The sequence below is a fragment of the Neophocaena asiaeorientalis genome, unplaced genomic scaffold (assembly GCF_003031525.2).
Source record: "Neophocaena asiaeorientalis asiaeorientalis breed wild unplaced genomic scaffold, Neophocaena_asiaeorientalis_V1.1 scaffold521, whole genome shotgun sequence".
Classification (NCBI taxonomy): domain Eukaryota; kingdom Metazoa; phylum Chordata; class Mammalia; order Artiodactyla; family Phocoenidae; genus Neophocaena; species Neophocaena asiaeorientalis.
The window spans coordinates 946,003-971,293 of NW_020174712.1; the positions used below are offsets into that span (position 1 = coordinate 946,003).

General features: G+C 47.1%; 1 protein-coding gene across 1 annotated transcript; it reads left to right on the forward strand.

Moving 5' to 3' along the window:
* The first annotated feature begins 8,746 nt into the window (after positions 1-8,746).
* TDRP (testis development related protein) lies at positions 8,747-24,816 on the forward strand. Its single transcript, XM_024759939.1, has 3 exons — positions 8,747-8,869; positions 20,115-20,218; positions 22,146-24,816. Exons 1-3 carry the CDS (start codon positions 8,747-8,749, stop codon positions 22,489-22,491), a joined length of 573 nt encoding a protein of 190 aa, XP_024615707.1. The 3' UTR covers positions 22,492-24,816.
* Positions 24,817-25,291: the final 475 nt, after the last annotated feature.

Genomic DNA, 25,291 nt, shown 5'->3' on the forward strand with positions numbered 1-25,291 from the left:
TCTTTTTTATGGCTGAATAATAGTCTGGTGTGTGAGTGTGTGTGTGTGTGTGTGTGTGTGTAGGTTGTTTCTGTGTCTTAGCTATTGTGAATAGTGCTGCACTGAACATGGGGTACATATATCTTTTTGAGTTAGTGTTTTCACAGAAGTAGAATTGCTGGATCATATGGTAGTTCTATTTAATTTTTTTGTGGAATCTCTATACTGTTTTCCATAGTGGCTGCGCCAGTTTACATTCCCACCAACCATGCAACACTTGTTATTGATATTTTTTGTCTTTTGGTAATAGCCATTCTCATAGGTGTGAGGTGATATCTTACTGTGGTTTTAATTTGCGTTTCCCTGATGATTAGTGATGTTGAGTATCTTTTCACATACCTGTTGGCCATCTGTATGTCTTCTTTGAAAAAGTGTTGAGATCCTCTGCCCATTTTTTAATTGGATCGTTTGTTTTTTTCTATTGAGTTGTATGAGTTTTTTATATATTTTGGATATTAGCCCTTTATCAGATATATGATTTGCGAATATTTTCACCCATTCAGTAGATTACCTTTTCGTTTTGTTGATGGTTTCCTTTGCTGTGCAGAAGCTTTTCTGTTTGATTTAGTCTGGCTTGTTTATTTTTGCTTTTGTTGTCTGTGCTTTTGGTAGAAAATCCAATAAGTCATCACTAAGACTGATGTCAAGGTGCTTATTACCCAGCTGTGTTTTCTTCTATGGTTTCCAGTCTCACACTCAACTCTTTAATCCATTTTTAGTTAATTTTTGTGTACGGTGTAAGGTAGTAGTCCAGTTTCATTCTTTTGCATGTATATGCTGTCCAGTTTTCCTAACACCATTTATGGAAGAGACTGTCCTATCCCCATTGTATATTCTTGGCTCCTTTGTTGTAAATTAACTGATCTTGCATGCATGGATTTATTTTTGCCTTTTCTATTCTGTTCCATTGACCCATCTGTCTGTTTTTATGTCAGTAACAGGCTATTTTAATTACTGTAGCTTTATAACATAGTCTGAAATCAGGGAGCATGTTGCCTTCAGCTTTGTTGTTCTTCTCAAGATTGTTTTGGCTATTTGGGATCTTTTGTGGTTCCATACAAATTTTAGGATTGTTTGTTCTATATGTAAGTAAATCTGGGCACTACCCCCCCCCCCACCATTCCTGTTGCCAACTTCATAACTTACTTATCTCCTCCTTGTTTCGTGTCCCGCTAGGTTATCTTTGTGAGGTCTGCCCTGTGCCCCACAATGTTGAGTGTTGGGCTTTGCCCCTCAGGGAAGCCCTCCTCTGGGTGCACCCGCATCGCCTGGGCTGCGGTGGGTTTGGCAGGCCGGCCTTCCTCTTGCCCTGACAGCATCCAGCTGTTAAACTCCACTGACTGCCAGCTGGTTACTCTATTATTTCCAGCAATACTCGGGGGCATAAATTGCTCTGCAGATGCATGCATTCTGACTGGCTCCTTTGAGGGAAGCATTTCTGAGGCCCCTGTTGATCATCGCTCTGACCTCAAGGGGCCCCTTCTGGCTTCTCCTCCCTGCTTCTCTCCTGCAAGCTTGCTGCTCAGCTTAGCTGCACCTCAAGTCTGCTCTTTTTTTTTTTGCGGTACGCGGGCCCCTCACTGTTGTGGCCTCTCCCGTTGCGGAGCACAGGCTCCGGACGCGCAGGCTCAGCGGCCATGGCTCACGGGCCCAGCCGCTCTGCGGCATGTGGGATCCTCCCGGACTGGGGCACGAACCCGTGTCCCCTGCATTGGCAAGCGGACTCTCAACCACTGCGCCACCAGGGAAGCCCTCAAGTCTTTTCTTGATTACCTTTCTCCACCTCCCCCTGCTCTTGAGAGTACCCTCCCCTGTGCTGTGTCACAAATGAAGTTGGTGCCTTTGGGAGGAGCCCTTCCATGGCTCCAAAGCTCTTGCTGGCTCACAGCATCTCGTGTCCTGCTTTCCCCTGGCAGGGTCTCTGAGCCAGGGCTCTGGAGCTGGGGTGGAGACCACGACAAGCTTCTCTGAGTGGCACCCCACTCTAGGAGCTGAGCGCTAGTGGGGGTGGGGAGCAGCCTGGGGTCTCCTGGTGTGTAGTAGCTGCCACTGTGTGAGCTGGACCCAGAGACCAGGGTCCAGGGTTTGCAGTGTTCCATACCCAGGGTAAGCCTCTGTCTACTGAGTCGGGGCTGGATGGAAGGAGGGAGCCCTCACCTCGGGAGCCTCGGGATGAGAAATGCAGAAGCCCTGAACCCTGCCTGGGGCCTGGGGGAGAGCAGGCTCAGTGCTGCCGGCTGCAGCTGGGGGCCCAGGGGCCGTGGTCAGGTTCAAATGCCACCAATGCCTGCTTGCCTTTTGTACATTTTCTTAATTTCTGGATTTTCAAATATTCGTCGATTTTCTTGAGTAGATATTTCTTCATTTACTCTTCACCCTAAGGAGCATTTCCAGAGGCTTTTAATGGTTGTGGTTTTGTTTGTTTACACATTTCAGTAGTTTCACTGGGGAGTGGGTCCTGGTCTCTTCAGGCCGTCGTGGTGGAGGCTGATACTTGCTTTAATTTGTAAAGCCCGCCTAAGTGGGTGTTGCTCATGCGGGGGCAGGGGCAGCGTGACCCCCCCCTTGTGTGGGGGCCGGGGCAGCATGCCCCCCCCACCCCCGCGTGCTGGCTCCGTTTCTCGTTTTGCTCATCTCTTGGCGGAAGTCAAACCCTCCACTCCTCTTCCTTCTCATGGGAAGTGTTTGGTACAGAAGTGAATGGAGGGTGGGAGTGCACGAGGTGAAAGTCCTGTGTTACTTTTGCTGTTTCTGGCGTTCTCCAGGCCTGTGCCGAGAGGACACAGCAGCCGCCACGCTACAGCAACGTGGTGATTGCAGGCGCAGCTCTGCTCCGAGGCTGGACCCGTCGTTTACCGTCAGTTCAGGAGCCACTGTTTAAAATCAGTGTTTAGGATCAGTGCCATTTAGTGAGTTATATGTCTCAAATAATTTTCAAAAGGAATGAGGGATTGAGTTAAGATGAGAGTTTTTTTCTTTTATCTATTGATTCTTATCTCTGGCTCTTACATATACTCGTCTACCTTTAAGTTTATTTTTGCGGTAGTAACTTAGAATACTGCCGTGACTTATAAACACTAGCTACCTTTGGTCTGATATTTACATGTGTTTATTGGCATCTTTATGCAATTTGTAATTACTCTGTTTTGACACTTAGAACAAGTTAGGTTCTTACTACTGTTTTTAGTAGTATGACTGCAAATACCTAAGATTTTAGAATGCCTGATGATTATGTGATTGTTATATGGTTAATGATGATTAGCTTCTCTTCCCGCTGTGGGAGTGGAGAACTGAATCTAAATTTCTGGTAGGATTATGGGTTGTTCTGTCACTTCTGCCCTGGAAACCATGCATGTAACCCACATGGGAGCCTGGGAGGAAGACGGGAACCGGGCCCTCCATCAGCCTTCCCTTCCTGCCGTGCCCGCTGCTGGTGGCTCACTGGCACCCCTCTCTGGCGGAGAGAGCTGAATGGCCTCGAGGAGGTGGCCAAGCTGGCCTTTCTTAGGACAGAGGCCCGCGGCGGCAGAGCAGGAAGGGCCGGGACAGCGGCGGTGGTGGTGCTATCAGGGGCCGGAGGGAAGTGCAAATAGCCTGGTGCCCGCCTGTGAAGGTGGGGCAGCGGCCTCGCCACACGAGGGTGAAGCGTGGGAACGGCTACCCTCCGGGCCAAGGAGACCTGGAGCTGAGACCACGTGCATTGGAGCGTGCCCCTCCTCCTGGGACCGTAGGCAGGGGGAGGGGGCTGGCGGGAAGGCCAGCTGCAGAGTGAGCGGGAGGGCAGCATCCCCACTTGGGGCCTGGGATCAGGTTTCTAGCTCTCCTGGCCCCGCTGCTCCCTGGCGAGGCCTCCTTCTTCCAGGCCTCTGCACTGGAGGGTGTGCACACTTCCTTGCATGATTTCTGTGCTGCTATGCAGAAGGCTGGGCTTTGGGAATAATCACTTTTATTTTTTCTCAACCTAAGCCTCGTTGATGTACTGGTCATCTGATGATACTGGATTTTGGCAGCTCTTTATTCCCATTGCTGTGAATGAAGAGGATATTCGAAGGTTGGAAGTGGGTGGGAGTAGATGGAATTTTCCTTTGGCCTCTGGCAACAGGTTAAGTTCATCCGTCTGAAATATTTCTAGCAAAAAAAATCCCCATATTTTGGATCTTGGTTGGCAAAGTGGTGGATTATGTTTCTTCACTGGGATTGCTTTTTCCAGTTTCTTTTAAGCGTCTTTGTCTTAGTGTGATCAGGCTGCTATAACTAGACACCACAGACTAGGTGGCTTAAACAACAGAAATTCGTTTCTCGCAGCTCTGGTGAGGACCCCTTCCTGGCTGTAGGCTTCTTGCTGTGGAGGAAGGGCTGAGGAAGCTCTCGTGGTCTCTTTTCTAAGGGCACTAATCCCAGCACGAGGGCTCCACCCTCAGGACCTGGTCACCTCCCAAAGACCCCCCTCCTAACACCATCACATCAGGGTTTAGGATTCCAACATGTGAATTTTGGGGGGGAAACATACATTTAGACCATGGCCTTCTATGTGCTAACGAATAGCATTTCTCCCTCCTGAAGGCCCTTCGGCCCTGGAGTCTTACCAGAGGGCCTGCATAATGAGCCTGTTATTAAAGCCGATTAGCACTTAGCGCCTGGGGTGCGTGGATTTGTATGGAACAGTTAACGCTCCTACTGGATTAGTCCCTTTCAGCACTTGGCAAACCTGTTGCACAGTTTGTACCAAGGAAGGTTGTAGTGGGCAGTGTGTATGGGTTTGAATTTTCCAGTTACATAAGTACTCCACATGTATTAATTAATGTTTGTTTTCATCAGGCCTACAAGATTATATGAAGGTTGTAATTTATATTTGTTACATAAATTGAGTATTTAAGTAATCATTTAAGGTTAAGTTTTATTTTGGGTAAACACTTTGTTAAAAAATTTGGTGTGGGAAGGAAAAATTCCCTTTTCCCCACTCTCTAAATTCTGCTCTAAATAAGTAATTACCACTATTAATATACAATTAGCCAGTTAGTTTTCAAATAGCTCTTTTAAAAAGGACATAAGGTGGAAGTTTTTCAGAATGGGAAATGATTAAAAACGCAGCTTAAAAGGTCTGAATGAATTTATTACGTTTGGTTCCGAAATGTGCAAAAGCCAAGAGCAGAGTTCTTTTGTCTTAACCATTGTCTGTGTTTGAATAGTTTTTGGTGTGTTAGAATTTAAACATTCCAAGATCTCTGTGTTCACTTCCTGAGATAGTAGAGCACAAAGAAGTCAGTGAACCGGGAGTGTGAACGGGTCATGTTTGCGGGAGGGCCGAGTACTGAGCTTCTCCTCCTGAGACGCTTGGGTGATAATAAGGTAGTGGCCAAGGGTGTGCAGATCCAGGGCAGGCGCAGAGACCCGGGCCACCTCTGTGGGGACAGCGTCCACAGTCCTGTGCCTCCTGAAGAGATCTCATTTCGCACCTCATTTGGGGACTTGTTTCTAGCTTCAGGACTTCTAATAACACTTCATGGCTGCACCCCAAGGCTAAACGAGCTAAAGAAAACTGAAGGAAAAGAAGGGCATGTTATGCAGAAGACAGCGTCTCGGGCATCAGGAAAGGCCGAGGGCTGCTGGCAGGGCGGGGTGGGGACACAGAGCTGCTGGGAGCTGTTTAATGACAGAAGATCCGAGTCATTTCAGGCCACGAGTCCTCCCCTTCTCTCTGGCTGTAGAACAGAAGGCTCGCCTGACCGGGTCCTGTGTCTCCTGAGCTGAAGACCTGGTCACATGACCAAGCTTCTCCCATATACTCGGCCTTCCCTAGTCAGAGAAGATCCTGTTTTCTTTCGTTTTGCCCATTTTCCTACTAGGTTGTTTTGATTTTTTAAAAATTGTTTTATAAAACTCTTTATATTGAAGACTTTGGATTTTTATCATTAAAAATCCAAAAACTTCTGCAATCTTTCATAGAAAAATAGCTTGTTTTTTTGTTTTTCAAATTCGGAAAGAACTGTAAAGTTTATAATTAAATAAAAGAAGCAGTACCCATTTCTCCCCTCCTCACCATGAGTTCTGGTCTCAGAAGTTACCCTTCTTAATGTTGAAGCTATCTCTCAAGATACCTGCCTGCAGGTTTCCAAGCTCAGTGCTTATCCTGTGTTGCAGAGAGAGAATCTGTAGAATGCGGCCTCTGTAGAGACTGGCCCCTGTGTGTATAAACTGTTTGCTCTTTGCTTCTGGCTTTCAGAGAGAAGCACTTTTCAGAGCAGTCTTTTCTGCAGCATTAGGGAGACGTTTCCCACGGGCACGGGGTTGAGATGTGTTTTATTTGACCTGTTACCTACGGGGCAGAATCCCACGTGCCCTCAGTGGCCTCTGCTGTGGATCAGACGTTTTCCGACACCTGAGAATGCACTGCTGCACGTGTTCCTTTCCACAGCATCTGGGAGGCATGGTCCCCCCAGCGGGGAGCTCTGTTCTGAACTGGGGGCTGCTGCTGTGGCCACTGCACGTCTGTTTTTGATGCTGGAAAACCCTCAGCCATGCTCTTGCTTTTCCTCATGAAACCCATCTTAGCTGGGTTGCACCCTGACTCTGGCTGAGCTCTGCCCTGCGTCAGTTTCTATCTGGCAACTTGCTCTGTCGCACTGAGGTCTCCTCCTGCCAGAAGACTCAGTATCTGCTTGGTAACACCTCGTACTCTTTCTGTCCACCGTCTGCCTTTTAGTTTCCTGGGGCCTCCTCCCGCCTCGGCCCCTGCCAGCCAGCCCTTCAGGGATGCCCTGTTCCCTGCTCTCTCCGACTAGGACACATGGTCTGCAACTGTAGCTGTACTAAAGGGGACACGTTGAGTCTCGTGTCTGCCTGCCACCCAGTTCTCCAGTTCACAGTTTTTGCTCTTTCCTCTAGAGATCCTGTCTGCATGTAACACATCTAAACACAGAAGGACGTCAGTACATATATGCATGCCCAGATGTCCTAAGTACAAAGAGTGTGTGTGTCCCGAGATCTGTACGGGCAGCTGGTAGCACCGCTGGCATCTTGCTGGGGGGTCGGTGTTAGTCCCTGCGGCCCCTTCTGCCCCCAGGTGTGGATGCACCACATCTGCCTAATGAGGCCTCGGCAGACAGCGTTCGGGTCGCCCCCTCGGGACTCGGCAGTGTATTTTCCTGCTCATGCTTTCGGCACAAAGATGCACTTTGCTCTGAATCACGAACCTGTCTCTTTTCTTCCATTAGCATGAATAATTTATTTGACTGTCAAATGATTAGGGTATTTAAAAGATTTAAACATTGTTGAACAAGTGACCAAACAAACCAAGTAACCAAAGTTTAATTGGTGGTTGATCGGGAACATTTTTCATATTTTAGAAACGACTACATGTGTTTGTTAGTATCGGCGAACGCAGCTGTAACACTGCACACCCCAGAACAAGCGCATGTCCCCACCAAGGAGCATTTCCACGGCGGACCGTTGTACAGAATGTAGTTTCCACAGCAAGCCACGTGAAGCCTTAGCTGTTTCTCTACTTGGTCCAAGGAGTTTATGTATAGTTCTTTGGTGAGTGCCATCCCGACAGATTAAAACTGTCAGCGGATGGATACAGAGCCCCCGGCTGCGGAATGGCTGCTTCTGGTCGGGTTCAGTCCAGGGAATGGAAGGCCCTCAGCTCACCCCAGCCGTCCCTAAAGCTCAGTGCACTAGTGGAGGAACCGCTGTGTCCCTGCACTGGGCAGAGCGAAAGCACAGGGACACGGTCCAGCCAGCAGGCCTGCCTCACTCTACCCGGGACGGGGACGGGGAGGGCGCCGGTGCCTCTGTTACCCACAGGTCCTTAGCAGGTGTCGTCCTGCCTCAGGTCTGAAGACTGTGCCTGAAGTGTGTGTGTGTCATCTGAAGGGCTTTTTAAATTGAGATACAGGTGATGTACGATATTATATGAGTTACAGGTATGCACATAGTGATCCCGTTTTTAAAGGTTGTACTCCATGTATAGTCGTCATCAAATACTGGCTACCTTCCCTGTGCTGCAGTGTCTGATGGGCAGGGCTGAGGGCCGGGTGTCTCCTTGGCCTCACGCCGGCCCCGGTCCCCCTGGTCCCCCTTCACACCTGTGGCTGCTCCCACACCCTCCCTCCCGTTTCTGTCTCTGCCATCAGCGGCGGGACCGCCTTCTTCTCAGACCTCTTCACCTCGTGCGTCTGCGAGCCTGTGAAGGCCCCGTAGCAATTCTCCCGGAGCCGGAGAGCTCTAGTCCCGCGACGGGGCTTTTGGTTTCACAGCTTGACCTAGAGGCCTGGACTGGGTTGTGAAATCAGTTTCCTCCAGGATTACCAGTTTCTCAATGAATTCAGTGTTTAAACATAAAGTGGTTGTGAGTTCTAAAATTTAGAAGGGTTAGGAAATTAGGCTTTTAAAATTACATTTTATTCAGAACCTTGGCCGTCGCTGTCCTTTGGGACACACCAGACTGAGCCCCTTCCCGTGCAGGGTACTGAGGGCAGGGCCTCGGCCCTGGTTTGTGGCTTGGAAGTCATGCCCACAGCACCCACTGCCTCTAGAGTCCCCGGGCAGAGTTGTGGTGCCGAGGGGGGGGCTCTGGGGAGGCTCCCGCCCGGCCCCAAGCCACCCCACACTGCCCAACCTCAGTACTTTTCACTCCAAAGCAGCTTCCCGACACGGATCCGAGCCCTTCCTGGGGCAGAGTGATGGCCCTTAGCCCGCCGACAGGATGACTCTGGAGTTGGGCTCTGCCCTGACACAGCGCATGGCCTCCGGCTTCAGGCGGCTGGCGCTATGTGTTGACCTCTTTGATCCACACAAGGAAGCGCACTCCCGGGCGGATGACTGTGGGGTGACAGCACTGCAGTAACGTCACTTGGTGCAGACGACCATGACACTGAAGCTGAACTCCACCCCTGTGGGGTGACAGCAGTGTTTTCCTGCTGAAAGACTGGGATGCCTGACCTAAGGAAGAGTAACATTTTTCTCCTGATGTTTGACCTTAAATAACTTTAAAAAATAATTGCTTTTATTAAAGCATTCATATGCCATGGGATCTGGACTGGACCAGTACCCTCAGGTTATGTGGCATCCACAGAACCCAACAGAGCACTAGGTTGTATTCTTCCTCCTCATCCCTTGCATTCGTTTCTGATTTTCAGAGATATCTTGGCATAATATTTCCTTTGCCCCCGTCACTGAAATGGCGCATCTCATTTATCACCATGCAGTTTTCATGTAATTTTTCTTGCTTGGGTAAAATTTGTGTTTTGATCCTCTTTTGGACCAAGAGTTGCCCTGGCAGCTTGGGGGCAGGTAGCTAATGCTTTCTCACAGTGCACGTATAATCAGATACTTCTAATAACTCGGTTACACACTTTGCCAGAAAAATCTGAGATGAGAAACTTGCATCTGTCACATTTGGATAATTAAAGCACTTAAAGCTCTATATTTGAGGAAAAACAAGAGTAAATGCAAATGGTACTATATTTTGGTCTTTAACTTTGGGACATTTTGTTCAGTTGTTTTGTTTGTGTTTTTTTTTTTTTTTTAGGTAATGAAGTTTTGTACTTGGTTTTTTCTCAGCTTGTGTTTTGGGGAAGTCTTTTTTTGTTTGTTTTTTGCGGTACGCGGTCCTCTCACTGCTGTGGCCTCTCCCATTGCGGAGCACAGGCTCCGGACGCGCAGGCTCAGCGGCCATGGCCCACGGGCCCAGCCGCTCCGCGGCATGTGGGATCCTCCCGGACCGGGGCACGAACCCGCATCCCCTGCATCAGCAGGCGGACTCTCAACCACTGCGCCACCAGCGAAGCCCCTTTTTCAGTATTTTAAGATTACAAACTGTGAGACCGAGTTGGAGGGATGGCAGCTTAGAGTGTTTAACTTGGTCAGATAAGGTTCTATTTTCCAGATCCAAAGAGACGAAGTTCACAGGTCTAGTTAGTTTGCTTTTTTCCAGTTTTAGGAGATATAACTGACACACAGCACTGTTCACTTTCAGATGTACAGCATAGTGACGACTTATATATATTTCGAAAGGGGGACAACAATAAATTTAGCTAACATCCATGGTCTCATAGATACAAAAAAAGGAGACATTATTTTCCTCGTGATGAGCTCTTAACAGCCTTCTCTTAACAGCTTTCGAATGCACATGACAGCATTGCCGTCCGTGTCATCACGCACACGGCCATACTTGTTTACCTTATAACTGTAAGTTTGTGCCATTTGACCACCTTCCCCCAATTCCACCCACTCTCCTTGGTAACCACAAATTAATTTTTTTTCAAGATTCCATTGATAACTGAGATCATATGGCATTTGTCTTTCTCTGTCTCACTTATTTTCCATAGCATAATGTCCTCAGGTCCATCCATGCTGTCACAAAAGGCAGGATTTTATTTTATTTTTTTTATGGCTGAGTAATGTTCCATTGTATATATGCTGCATCTTTTTTGTTTGTTTGTTTTTGTGGTGTGCGGGCCTCTCACTGCTGTGGCCTCTCCTGTTGAGGAGCACAGGCTCTGGACGTGCAGGCTCAGCAGCCATGGCTCACGGGCCCAGCCGCTCCACGGCATGTGGGATCTTCCTGGACTGGGGCACGAACCCCTGTCCCCTGCATCGGCAGGCGGACTCTCAACCACTGCGCCACCAGGGAAGCCCTATATGCCACATTTTATCTATTCATCTGCCAACGGACACTTAGGTTGTTTCCATATCTTGGCTGTTGTAAATAGTGCTGCTGTGAACATGGGGGTACATATATCTTTTTGAGTTAGTATTTTTGTTTCCTTTAGATCAATATCCAGAAGTGGAACTGCTGGGTCATATGGTAGTTTTTATTTTTAATATTTTTGAGGAACCTCCACGCTGTTCTCCACAGTGGCTACACCAATCTACATTCCCACCAACAGTGCACGAGGGCTCCCTTTTCTCCACACCCTCACCAACACTTGTTACTTCTTGTCTGTCTGATGATGGCTATTCTGACAGGTGTGAGGTGATATCTCCTTATGGTTCTGATTTGCATTTCCCTGATGATTAGAGATGTTGAGGACCTTTTCGTGTACCTGTTGGCGACCTGTATGTCTTCTTTTGAAAATTTTCTAGTCAGATCCTCTGCCTGTTTCTACACCATATTGTTTGCTTTTTGTTGTTATTGAGTCCTATGAGTTCTTCAAATATTTTGGATATTATCTGGTATATAGTTTGCAAATATTTTTTCTCATTCTGTAGGTTGTCTTTTCACTTTGTTGATGGTTTCTTTTGTTGCGCAGAAGCTTATTTGTCTGTTGTCATCCCACTTGTTTATTTTTTATTTTGTTGCTTGTGCTTTAGTGGTGATTTTCCCAAAAAATCATTGCCAAGACCTATGTCAAAGAGCTTTATTTTCTTATGTTTTCTTTAGGAGTTTTATGGTTTGCAGTCTTACATTTACGTCTTTAATCCAATTCAAGTTAATTTCTGTGAATGGTGTAAGATAGGGGTCCAATTTCATTCTTCTGCATGTATGTGGCTGTCTGGCTTTCCCATGACCATTTATTGAAGAGAGACTGTCTTTTCTCCATTGAATATTCTTGGCTCCCTTGTCAAGTATTAGTTGACTGTATATGCATGGGTATATTTCTGGGCTCTCAGTTCTGTTCCATTGATCTATGTGTCAGTTTTTATGCCAGTACCATACTGTTTTGATGACTATAGCTTTATAGTATAGCTTGAAATCAAAGACGTGTGATGCCTTTTGCTTTGTTCTTCTTTCTTAGGATTACTTTAGCTATTCAAGGTCTATTATGGTTCCATACACATTTTAGGATTGTTTCTGTTTTTTCCACTTCTGTAAAAAATGCCATTAGAATCTCAATAGGGATTGCATTGAATCTAGAGATGGCTTTGGGTAGTATGGACATTTTAACAATATTAATTCTTCCAACCCATGAACATGGGATATCTGTATCTTTTTCATCAATGTCTTGTAGTTTTCAGTGTAGAGATCTTTGACTTCCTTGGTTAAATTTATTCTTAAGTATTTTATGTTTTAGATGCCATTGTAAATGGTATCATTTTATTTCTTTTTCACATAATTTATTGTTAGCTTGTAGAAGTGGTACCAATTTTTGAATGTTAATGTTTTAAATTTATTTATTTCTGCTTTGGGCTGTGTTGGGTCTTTGTTGCTGTGCGCAGGTGTTCTCTAGTTGAGGTGAGTGGGGGCTACTCTTTGCTGCGGTGTGTGGGCTTCTCATTGCAGTGGCTTCTCTTGTTGCAGAGCACGGGCTCTAGGCATGTGGGTTTCGGTAGTTGTGGCACAAGGGCTCAGTAGTTATAGCTCGCGGGCTCTAGAGTGCAGGCTCAGTAGTTGTGGCGCATGGGCTTAGTTGCTCTGTGGCATGTGGAATCTTCCCGGAACAGGGCTCAAACCCGTGTCCCCTGCACTGGCAGGCGGATTATTAACCACTGCACCACCAGGGAAGTCCTGAATGTTAATTTTGTAACCTGCAGCTTTATTGACTTTATTGATTAGTTCTAACAGTTTTTTTCTGGTGGAGTCATTAGGATTTTCTGTATATAAAATCATGGATTCTGCAAATAGAAACAGTTTTCCTTCTTCCTTTCCAATTCTGATACTCTCTGTTTATTTCTCTGGCCTGACTGCTCTGGCTAGGACTTTCAGTAAGTACTGTGTTGAATAGGAGTGGTGAGAGTGGACATCCTTGTCTTGTTCCTGATCTTAGGGGAGAAGTTTTTGACCTTTCATCATTGAGTATGACGTTAGCTGTGGACTTTTCATCTGTAGTCTTTATTATGCTGAGGTATGTTCCTTCCATACTTAAGAGTTCTTATCATGAATGTTGAAAATTTTGTCAAATGCCTTTTCTGCATCTACTGAGATGGTATTTCTTTTCTTTCGTTCTATTAATGTGATGTATCACACTTACTTGATTTGTGTGTTTCAACCATCTTTGCATCCCAGGGAAACCCCACTCGATCATGGTGAATGATCCTTTTAATGTGCTGCTGAATTTGGTTTGCTAGTATTGAGAATTTTTGCATCTGTGTTCATCAGGAAAATTGGCCTGCCTATAATTTTTCTTTTCTTGCACTGTTCTTTTCTGACTTTGGTATCGGTAATTCTGGCCTTGAAAAATGAGTTTACAAGTGTTCCTTCCTCTCCGATTTTCTGGAAGAGTTTGAGAAGAATTAATGTTAATTCTTCTTTAAATGTTTGATAAAATTCACCAGTGAAGCTATCTGGTCCAGGACTTCTCTTCATTGGGAGATTTTTTAAATTACTGATTCAATTTCCTTACTAGTAAATGGTCTGTTCAGATTTTATATTTCTTCTTATTCAGTCTCAGTAGGTTATATGTTTCTGAGAATCTTTCCATTTCATCTTGGTAGTCCAGTTTGTTGGCATGTAACTGTTCATAGTATTCTCTTATGGTTGTTTGTTTCTCTGTGATATGAGTTGTAATTTCATAGTAGCTTCTTTTGATCCTTATATTTATGTGGTATTAGTTGTAATGTTTCTTTCATTTACGGTTTTGTTGATTTTGGTTCTGTTTTCCCTGGGGAGTCTAGCTAAAGGTTTGTCAATTTTGTTTATGTTTTCAAAGAACCAACTCTTAGTTTTGTAAATCTGTCATTTTCTTGTTCTGTATTTCATTTATTTCTTCTCTTTATCATTTTCTTTATTCTACTAACTCTGGGCTCAGTTTGTTCTTTTTTTCCTACTTCCCTGAAGCACAGAGTTATGTTATTTGGGATCTTCCTTGTTTCTGTGTGAACTTGTCTCTTAGAACTGCTTTCATTGCATCTGTAAGTTTTAGTATGCTGTGTTTCCATTTTTGTTTGTCTCAAGATAACAGTTTTATTTCCCCTTTAATATCTTCTTCGACCTGTGGGTTGTTCAGGAGAGCCTTGTTTAGTTTCCATGTATTCATGCAGTTTCCAGTTTTCCTCCTCTTACTGATGGTATATGTTATGGTCAGAGAAGATACTTACCATGCTTTCAGCCTTCTTGAATTTGCTCAGACTTGTTTTGTGGCCTAACGTATGGTCTGTCATAGAAAACATTCCATGTGTGCTTGAAAGAATGTGTATTTTGCCATCATGCTATACAGAATGTTCTGCATTTGTCTGTTAGGTTCATTTCATCTATAGTGTTGTTCAGACTGTTTCCATACTCATTCTCTGGATGATCTATATCCATTGTTGAGAGTGGGGTATTAAATTCCCCAGCTATTACTGTATTGCAGTTTACTTCTCTTTTTAGCTCTGTTAGTTTTGTTTTGCTTTTTTGGCCACACTGCGTGACTTGTGGGGTCTTAGTTCCCCAACCAGGGATCAGACCCAGGCCCTTAGCAGTGAAAGAGCTGAGTCCTAACCACTGGACTGCCAGGGAATTCCCTTAGATCTGTTAGTTTTTACTTTATACATTTACGCACTCCAGTGTTGGGTACCTAAATATTAATTGTATCTTCTTGATGGACTGACCCCTTTATCATTATATAATGGCCTTCTTTGTCCCTCTTTACCATTTGTAAAGTCTATTTTGTCTTGAAGTATCTTTTCCCATCATCCATTCACTCTCAGCCTATGTGTGTCTTTAAGGCTAAAGTGAGTCTCTTCGTAGGAAGCATATTGTTTTTTTTTAATCCATTCAGTCATTTTGTGTCTTTTGATTGGAAACTTTAGTGCATTTAAATTTAATTATTGATAGGCAAGACATTTCGTTAATTTATTTCTGGCTATGTCATAGATCCATTGTTCCTTGCTTTTTATCCTGCTCTTTTATTGTGGTTTTTGTTTGTTTTTTGGCTTCCTTGGGTCTTTGTTGCTGCGTGCGGGCTTTCTCTAGTTGTGGTGAGTGGGGACTGCTCTTCATTGTGGTACGCGGGCTTCTCATTGCGGTGGCTTCTCTTGTTGCGGAGCCTGGGCTCTAGGCACACGGGCTTCAGTAGTTGTGGCACGTAGGCCCTAAAGCGTGCAGCATTCAGTAGTTGTGGCACATGGGCTTCAGCAGTTGTGGCTCGTGGGCTCTAGAGCGCAGTAGTTGTGGCACACGGGCTTAGTTGCTCCGTGCCATGTGGGATCTTCCCAGACCAGGGATCGAACCTATGTCCCCTGCATTGGCAAGCGGTATTAACTTCTATTTCTTCTCCCCCTCACATTTTAGGTTACTGATATTATAGTTTACATATGTTTCGTGTTGTATATCCAAGGACAGAGTATTGTAGCTATGATTATTTTTTGTACTTTTTTAAACTAGAGTTGTGATTTATGCACCACCATTACTACCATATTACAGACTCTAACTCTGACCATATTTACCTGTCCTAGTGAGTTTTGCACTACCTTCATGTCTTTGTGATGCTAATTAGAGTCCTTTTATTTTGCTGATGAGCTCCCTCAGCTTTTGTTTGTTTGGCAGAGTCTTTATCTCTCCTTATTTCTGAAGGACGGTTTTGCTGGTATAGAAATCTTAGTTGACAGTTTTTTCTTCTAATATTTTATAATATTGTATGTTAATTATAATTCAATAAATAAAGTAAAAATTTTAATAATTAAAATATTTTTTTTTTAAAGACACATTTTTCGTTTTCGCCAAGAACTACATTGAACAACGTAGAGTATATCATCCCATCCTCTCCTGGCCTGAAAAGTTTCTCTTAGAAATCTCTCCATAGTTTTATTGGGGGAGGGTAGCCGGTTCCCTTGTATGTAACTTGTCTCTTTTCTCTTGCTGCTTTCAAAATTGTTTCTTTGTCTTTGACTTTTAACAGTTGTGTGTCTCAATGTAGATGTATTTGGGTTCAACCTATTTGGGGTCCTTTGGGTTTCATAGATCTGGATATCCATTTCTCTCCCCAGGCTTGAGACATTTTCAGCCATTATTGCTTTAAATATACTTTCTGTCCCTTTATCTTCTCCTGGAATTGCTGTAATGTGGATATTGTTGTTTCTGACTATGTTCCCCAAGTCCCTCTGGCTTTCCCCATTCTTTCTTTTTTTTTGCTCCTCTGACTGGATAATTTCAGCTGTCCTGTCTTCCAGGTCACTGATCGTTTCAATTGTTTCTCTGTATTGTGAAGGCTAGTTTTGAAGCTGTCAATTGAAATTTTTCAGTTCAGTGACTGTGTTTTTCAGTTCCAAGATTTCTGGTGTGTGGTTTTCTTTGTTGTGTTTTGATGGTGTCTGCTGCTTTTTTGAACTCGTTTTGTTCATGTGTTGTTTTCCTAATTTCATTTAGTTGTGTGTGGTTCACTAAACTTCTTTAACAGGGTTACTCTGAATTCTTTGATAGTTCATAGATATCACATTTCTTTTGGGTTATTGGAGCTTTATTAGTTCCCTTTGGTGGTGTGACATTTACCCGCCGTCGTGATGCTTGACTCCTTACGTTGTCTTCTGCGCTTTTGAGTGAGTGGGTTCCTCTTCCAGGCCTTATAGATTCTTTGCTAGAGACAGTTCTTGAGCAGCTTAGTTTGGGTTTCTGGACCTGTCAGCTGCTAACGTGCTGAGGCAGATGGGGCTTGCTATGCGTGTTTACTCTGGGGCAAGGCCACTGTCTGAGCCCTGGGCCCTGAGGTCCTGTTGGGTCGGGGGGTTGCTGCTGGCTGACAGTGTTCAGACAGGTTGGCTGGCTTGGTTCTCTGCCCACGTTGAGACTGTAAGAGGGACCGCAGGGGCCTGGGTTCTCTGGTTAGGCTCCACAAACAGCCAGGATGGGATGCTATCCTCAGCAGTAGAGGGGGCTGTGCATTAGCTTCCGTGCCTGATGGGGCAGCAGCGTGGGCCTCAGGGTCTGCCCAGCTTAATGTCTGGGACCCCAAATCTGGCTGCACTGTGCCTGGATTCCCTGGCTACACGGGGCCACCGGTTTTGCTCTGCAGAAGGGAAAACCTCGGGCTGTGCCCTCCACTCAGCTGCCACCGTAAGCAGGGCTGCTGGATAGACAGCACGGCCTCCTGTGTGCTCTGCTCAGGGCCCCTGGTCAGGCGGGCTGAAGGCTGTACTCAGCCGTGGGCGGGCCGTGGGTTAGTCTCCCCTCCCAGGGGCAGCAGATGGTAAGGCTCTTTGTGGTCTTGACTCAAGCTGACCCGCGCCCCAAGTTCCCGTGTCGGATGGTGCTGCTGGCTTTGCTTTGTGGGTGATCAGCTCTGCCTGTTGGACTCTGGTGGCAAGGTCGGGAGCTTTACTCAGCCGTGGGCGGTGCTGTGAATTCACTTTGCCCAGGCAGAGCGGGAGGCCCGGAGAACCCAGTCGGGCTTTGTGCTCACGCGGGGCAGTAGACGAGGTGTGACAAGACCCTCCTGCTAAACTGCTCCAACAGAACGAGTTTTGGTAAGTTATGGATGACAGCTTTCTTTCTACGATTCCATAGATTTTCCTCCCATGGGATGTGAAGTACTTTTTTTTTTAACGGAGTTATGGGCACAGGGAAAAGTAATTCTTCCTTGTTCGGAGCTGAAATTCATTTTCTCATCTCTTTTGGACAGCTTCTTGGGTACTGCTCAGTTTCAGAGCGTATCATGTGTGTCTTCATTTTGGGGCCGTCCCTTTCTCCCTGGCTCTCGTCTCACTTATAAAGAATTTTTTTACCCCTGGCCCTTCTGACTGCAAGACGCATTTGAGTTTGTCACCTCTGCCCTCTGAGGATGGAAACTTCCTCACCCCACACCGCGAATGGCACTTGCCCTCCACACAGCCCACCTTTCCAGGTGAGCTCAGGAGCGCTTCCATGTCCACGGGCACCCTTCATATGGTGCTTGTGGAGGGCAGCCTCCCTGAGATCAGGGGCAGAGCCCTTGGGCTGGGACATGCTGGGTGGCTGCAGTCGTGTCTGTGTGTGACATCCCCGTGTCCCTCTCGGGGTGCGGTTCAGGTGTAAACGTGGGCACTGCAGGCAGAGCAGGTCTGTCAGTGAAGGAGCGGTCTGACTTTGACACATTCTTTTGGGATCGTTAAGCCCAGCGTGACGGCCGCACCCCTGTAGGATGTGCCTGGCCCAGGGTGGGCCTCCCTCAGGCTGCCGGCGGGCCGTTTGCCCCACACTGTACGTGAGCGCTTACCACTCAGAACTCCTACTGCTCTGTCTGTAGATGTGCCATCACTTGTCACTTAGTAGTTATCTGCCAGCAGAGAGAGGTTTTCGCATCTGGTCTGATTTCTTCCAGGTGCTGTGTCAGCTGTGACCTGGGACATCTGCTTGTTGGGGACGTGGAGCCTCGCTCTTACGTCACCTGGCAGGTGTTGCCAGCCCTTGAGTGACGTGTGGCAGTGGGAGAGGTGTCCTGAGTCCCCACAACCAGAGGCCTGGATTCACACGCCGGGGACAGATTTGGCATCCAAGGGGGTGGGGTCACCTACAGGTTCTGAGCCTGGCCGGACTAGGGGCACCAAGGCCAGCCCATGGAGGGAGAGGCGGGAAGAAGGCTGCCCTTCTTGAGGGGCAGCAAGGTGGAGGAAAGCCTGGTGGGCAGTGTCCAGTGGGAGGTGTGGGTGAGGTTAGAGCTCAGGGTCTGACATGGGCCCTTATGCTCTCCACAGAAAGGTGGTGGGTGACAACCAGAGAGCTCTTCGCCTCACATACATCCCTGCACCTGCCCAGAGGGCGAGCGCATCTGTGTTTCCCAATTACACGTGAGAAGAAGCTGGGAAGGGAGGATTTAGAGGCAAAGGAGTAGGGAGAAGGGGGAGAATGCCCTAAGCCGGTGACACGTTCCTGCAGTGTGGGCCTCCCGGACTGAACGGCACAGGTGGTTTGTGTTGAGGTTTTTACTATTTTAAACGTTTTTAGACGCTCCTTTCGGTGGTGGTTTTATCTCTAGTTTCCCCCAAGCTCTGGGGCCCACATCTAAGACTTACCATCTCATTTAGATCATCTCAGCGATTTGTAGTAAGTTTCTCCTATAGGCTACAGAGTGGTTGCCCTAGAACTCTTCCCCCCCCCCGCCCCAGTTTTATTGAGAAGTAACTGACACGCGTCACTGTATAAATTCCACACGTGTTGTATGACGCTGTGACTGACATACGTCAGGAAGTGATGACCACGCTAGGGTTAGTGACCACCCGTCATCTCGTGTAGATACCGGAAAAAGAAGGAAATAGGTTTTTCTCCTTGTGATGACAACATCGGATGTACTCTGTTAACCTTGCTGCACAGGCAGAGAGTGGGTTCCGTCCAGATCACTGCAATAAAGCAAGTCATGCCAAGTTTTTGATTTCCCAGCGTGTATAAAAGTCGTGTTTATGCTAGATTGTAGTCTGTTAAATGTGCAGTAGTGCTATGTCTTTAAAAACGCAGACGCCTTAATTAAAAAATGCTTAATTGCTAAAAAGCATGCCAACCATCGGAGCCCTCAGTGACACATCATCAGCCCTGGAGGGGCGAGCGCGGCAGGGTCGCAAGCTGTTTGTTTCCTGTTCTGTGGATAGCCTCACACCACTGCTCGCTTGCGGCCTCCTGGTTCAGGTTTCAGTGCTGCTGCATTTTTAACATTTCGGAGCATTTAAAGCCAGGTCTGCCCTATGGGAGATGCCCTCCTCCATCCCCTTCAAAGAAAACCAGCTGCAGTTGGTGTGATTTTGGGCTCCAGGGACATGAGAGTGGCTCACGGTAAAGGCAGCTGATACGAGACTTCTGGAGATGTACTTCCTTTTCTCCATTCCTCCCTTATTACTTTATCTCTCTGAATCTGAGATGCCAGGCGTTAATTACATCCTGATTTCAGAAATGAAAAAGTACAAAATCATTTGTCTTTGATAAACAAAAATGCGTGGTTTCTTCTCAAAGTCCACCTGGAGGTTGGTGCAGCCCCCCCACCTCTTGTCAGGGGCCCCACCGTCCCAACCTGGCTTGGCTGCAGTGTGGCCACTGGTGGTCTCTTATTAAGCGTGGGTGGGTTTACCCACTGTGCTCACTGGGGAACGGAGGTTACCTGCAACCGATGGGAAGAGTCGCTGTGCGGATGCGGCAGGGAAGGAAATTGGTACCAGCTTCTGTGCTGAATGGCAGCCCCGCAGTTACTGCATAATACAGCTGTGACCTGTCTATTCACTCTGTCAGATGTGATCTTTTTTTAACCTTTTATTAGGTTCAGGGAGCGAGTTTCCGAGGCTGGAAAGAAGTGACTTCGCTGTTTAACAAGGATGACGAGCAGCACCTGCTGGAAAGATGTAAATCCCCCAAGTCCAGAGGGTGAGTAGCTGCTGTCTGGACAGCAGCCATTCCAGCGGCGGTGGGGAGCAGGGCAGTGCGCAGGGACGCTGAGGGCTTCCTTCCCCGTGTGAGGAGACAGAAATGAGTCGTACTGATTTTGACAGTAAGCACTTAGAAAGATTATGGAAAAGTGGAAAAAAAGCTTCTCTGACCAGCTCTCAAACTTAACAGTAAATAGAACTTATGGGCCTTAAAGCAGCTTGTAGCCATGCTTAAAGTGTGTAGTAGTTTCAGAAAATCAAGAAAAAAACCCAGTTAAAAATGCAAAGATTGGGCTTCCCTGGTGGCGCAGTGGTTGAGAGTCCGCCTGCCGATGCAGGGGACTCGGGTTCGTGCCCCGGTGCGGGAAGATCCCACATGCCGCAGATCCGCTAGGCCTGTGAGCCATGGCCGCTGAGCCTGCGCGTCCGGAGCCTGTGCTCCGCAACGGGAGAGGCCACAACAGTGAGAGGCCCACGTACAGCAAAAAAAAAAAATGCAAAGATTAATTGTAAACTGTAAAAGATTTTAGAAAATTGGGGCTTCCCTGGTGGCGCAGTGGTTAAGAATCCGCCTGCCAAGGGTAGGGGACATGGGTTCGAGCCCTGGTCCGGGAAGATCCCACATGCTGCAGAGCAACTAAGCCTGTGCGCCACAACTACTGAGCCTGTGCTCTAGAGCCCGCAAGCCACAACTACTGGGCCCATGTGCCCCAACTACCGAAGCCCACGCACCTAGAGCCTGTGCTCTGCAACAAGAGAAGCCACCGTAATGAGAAGCCTGCATGCCACAAGAGAAAGCCTGTGGACAGCAACAAAAACCCAACACAGCCAAAAATAAATAAATTTTAAAAACCAGATTTTAGAAAACAATATATTTAAGCTGACAGTGCTGCTAATTTATTATAAATATTTTGAAAGTTTAAAAAATGTATTTAGGGAGTTCCCTGGCAGTCCACTGGTTAGGACTCTGCGCTTTCACTGCCGTGGGCCTGGATCTGATCCCTGGTTGGGGAACTAAGATTCCCACAAGCCATGCGGCATGGCCAACAACAAAAAAATGTTTTTAAAGATGAAAATATAAGTTCAGTGACGACCAAGTGGAATTGCCAGTGGCAGGTGACTCCTGGTGAGTCTGACCGTAGAGAGGCCTCTCTTCCGAGGACCGGGTGCCTCGGCAGCACTCATGACCCACCAGCACTGTCTGGCCCTCCCCTGCCTCTGACCCCGTGGTCGTGACCTCACGCGCCCTCTCTGCAGGGACTGTGTAAGTCGGTCCTCTTGGATGTCAGGGTGGCAGCTCACAGGGGGCCTGAAAACACGCCTGTGTCCTGGCCCCTCAGTCCAATTAAATGAGACTCTGAAGGGGTCGGGCCTGGACGCCGGTGTTTTTACCCGTGTCCTGAGGATGCTCCCGGCCGCCAGGCTGGGGGATTGCGGCCAGAGCCCTGAGTCGTGTGTGAGCATTCGCCTCCACAGTCGGCCGTATTTTCCTCAGAGCGCACAGCGCTCTGAGCGCTGAACGTCTGAGGCTGCAGCTCTGAATAAACCTGTGGAAAACTGAACCTGTGGTAAATGGAGTAACCCCCCGTTTCTGAATCTGGACCTGGGGCTTCTTTTCTCAGGTTGGTTCAGAGACGAGCTCGGCCTTCCGTTTGGCCTTGAGACAGTCTGCTTTTTTCTCTTCTGTTTGAGAGTGACTTTGCATTTTGCCAAGTGTGGTACCTTAAATACTGCATTCACAAGTTTCCCTAATCATGTGTAGTGACTGCTTTTTCCTTATTAATATTTCAAGTTTTACGTATAAATCTGTGTGAGCTTTCCAAATAAGACTTTTTTAAAAAAGAACCTTCTATTTTATAGAATAAACACAACTTGAGGCTCTGAGATGATTGATCACCAACACTTAACTCTTTCGTCTCCTGTAGAACTAACTTACGATTAAAAGAAGACTTGAAGACGGAGAAGAAGTCTGGATTTTGGGACAATTTGGTTTTGAAACAGAGTACACAGTCTAAGAAACCAGATGAGATCGAAGGTTGGGAGCCACCAAAACTTGTTCTTGAAGACGTGGCAGCCAACTCGGGCGACCCCATGAGTGACCGTCTGTCCGGGCCGGGCTGGGAGGAGGACGCCAGGGGCTCCACCAAGTACACCAGCCTGGCCGGCGCCGGGAACAGCTCGCGCTGGAGCCTCAGGTCAGCGGGGAAGCTGGTCAGCATCCGTCGGCAGAGCAGAGGCCACCTGACGGACGACTGGGAGGAGCTGGAGTGACAGCCCCACTCCTGCGAGTTCACAAACCCAGATCTGCCTGATTTTGCACCTTTGTTCTCATTTCATTCAGATTCCTAGAGTTTGCTGTATCACAGTGTGTTTTTAGTAGAGTATCAAGTTTGGTCTTTCTTTCCCAGATGAAAACTGCAGAGAATCTGCCCTGTGCCGTTTTATTTGGACTCTCCTCTTCAAATGCTTACTTAGGAAATTCCTCAGTGGACACGAACAGGGACCGCACATCGACTGCCTTATGTGGAAACGTCCTCCTGTCGTCCACGTGTTGCTGAGACTGGAGACGTGAGGTTTGCTGCTGTCCGGGAGGAGCGCAGTGGTAATTTGCATTTTGCCACAAAACCGTCTTCCTGTGTCCTCGGTTGCAGTTCTTTGTTCCGTGTCTTGATCCCTTTCTCTGCATGTAGCACATACGTGTAGTCTATGACACAAGAATGTAGCAGCTGCGCACTTCTCTTCTGTTGCCAGAAACCTGCAATCCAGGTGTAAAATGAATCTTCCAAAGGTCGTGTTACATTGTGTTAACTCTTCTTTTGAACTAAATTTTAAAATACGCAAGCAGAATGAGCCCTGGAGAGGCGCACCGCTGAGTGCACTGTCAGCAAGCGCGCCCTCATCCCCAGCCTCCTGTGCGCGCAGTAGATGGTGACAGTGGTTCTTACCTCGAGGTTTTATTTTTATTTCTCCTGAACTTTTAAATATTGATCTTATTTTCTTCTAAAACTTTGTTCTCTGCTTTTGATTGCAGATTAAAGAATGCTATACATAAAGCATGGATCAGTTTTAGTAACTTGACAGTTAATTTTGTTTGGAAAATAATAACTCGCTTGTTGAGTTAAAACTGTATGTAAAATGATGAAAAGTGCCTCTCTTCTCTAACACCCAGGGTTTTGTTTTTCCAAATGAGAGACTGGCTGGTTTGGGCACGTCACTGAGGCATCTCGTGTGTCTCCAGACTTGCTTTCTGCCTCCCTGATAGACTGGCCCCTTGGTCAGGTACCCGTGCACGTGTGTCCTTAGCAGGACAGCTCTGATCCACGGGAGTACGTGTCTATCTCAGGTCACGGTGGCTTCACAGAGAAGGTATAGGGGTTTTTTGGTTAAAAACAAAAACCTCCAGTTACACTGTGCATTCCTCTCTTTAAAAGCCACTGTCCTCAGTGTTCAGTTCTGTGCTGTTCGACATAAAGGAGTGTCATTTAGCATTTCTGTGGACTCCGGGGGGTGACAGTGTCTGCCTGTCATCTGTCATTTCTCAATCAGTCATCTGTCTACACTCTGTCATCTCCAGCCATCTATGTACAATGTATACCTGTCCTCTAACCATCTCTCTCTCTCTGTCTGTGTAGCGTCCATCAGTCATCTATGTCCATCTTTTTCTAAGAGACAAGAAGTTTACTTCACTGAGCCTTGAAAGGGGGACATGTAAGTGGTGGTAAAATCCAGTTTGCATTAGAACCTTGAAATGGTTAATACCGGAACTGAAAACTGCGTTTCCTCGGGTAGACAGTTCAGTACATAGACTGTAGTCCTTCTCCCTAAAGAGACGCTTGCTGTGGCTGCAGACGAGCTTACGCGAGGATTTTAAAGCAGGAGCCGCGGGCTTGTCTTGGGCTAATCCTGTGTTGAGGTGCAGGGAGGCAGACCTCGTGTCCGAGGCTCTAGGCAGGGAGCTCAGCGCGGTGGTGGGGACAGCGTCCTCACTGGGGAGCCTGTGCCCGTGTGCTGCGACGCTCAGTGCCTGTGACACACCCGTGGTGCACAGCCGGCAGAACAGCTCTTCATACCACTGTTCCTTAAAACCAGACCGGGGCTGGAATATGCACAGAAATCACACTTATGTACAAAGGTTAACGTAAAAATGAATTTTTCTTCTGTTGTATCTGATTAAACAAAAATATTTGTGGGTTTTAATATAAATATTTATTGGTATGCTTTGGGGAAAAGATATTTTTTCTTCATAGAATTTACCGAAGCATCTTTGTTTTGTTCACTGGCTGATGAGAGAAGAGGTTTGTTTGAATTCTGTAAAAACATAGCTTCTCTGTGTGAAGAGTGAAGTGTCTGCTCTTTCGGCTGTCGTTTTTAACAGAAAAGTGATTGGCTTCAAAGAAGGCTGAATTCTTAATGCTGAGGTTTTTTAAAATAAAACATGCTTTATGTACTCTGACTGTTAGTTTGCACGGTTACTGGCATCCGCTTCCGGTGACTCAGTCACTCAGAGCTGACGGTACCCGTCTCGACACCTTCAACCTCATTTAAGATGCCGACAAAATGCGTAGACTCACAAATAAACGACCGACTTCAACCTCAGCTGTCAGGATGTATCTTTTGTGTATTTGAATGGACGCTCTTTGGGAACAGCAGGCGCTGCGCCTGCCCTGCCCTGGGCCCCGCTTCCGATTTACTGCAGTGACTTCACGAGTTAGAGCCTGAAGCAAGCCTCCCCTCAGCACCCAGCTGACAGGAGTACGTTCTTCACTTAATCATCTTCATCCTGTAAAAAGTTTCCATCTGTTTTTCCCAAACAGTGGCCTCTTCCGGAGAGAAACCCTGACCTCCCTTAGGGACTGGATGACCACGATGCCGTCTCAAGCCAGGTGACACGTCCGAGTCCCACCACCTTCCTTTCCCGTGGTGTGCGTGTTTCTGCCTTTCCCTCGCTGGTCTCCTGGCCTGTCCCTGCCCTCGTCCCCTCTCCCTCCCCTCCCCACTACCTCACCCACTCCTGCTCCCGTCCTGCTCTACACCTGCCTCTGGGGGCGTGTGGTTCCACTGGTGGTTTCAG

Excerpts from the sequence above, each read along its gene's own strand:
- TDRP (XM_024759939.1), top strand. The coding sequence starts at position 8,747 with ATGACTCTGGAGTTGGGCTCTGCCCTGACACAGCGCATGGCCTCCGGC. Across the intron at positions 8,870-20,114 it reads CCCGGGCGGATGACTGTGGG|GTTCAGGGAGCGAGTTTCCG; the intron begins GTGACAGCACTG and ends ACCTTTTATTAG. Across the intron at positions 20,219-22,145 it reads AAATCCCCCAAGTCCAGAGG|AACTAACTTACGATTAAAAG; the intron begins GTGAGTAGCTGC and ends CGTCTCCTGTAG.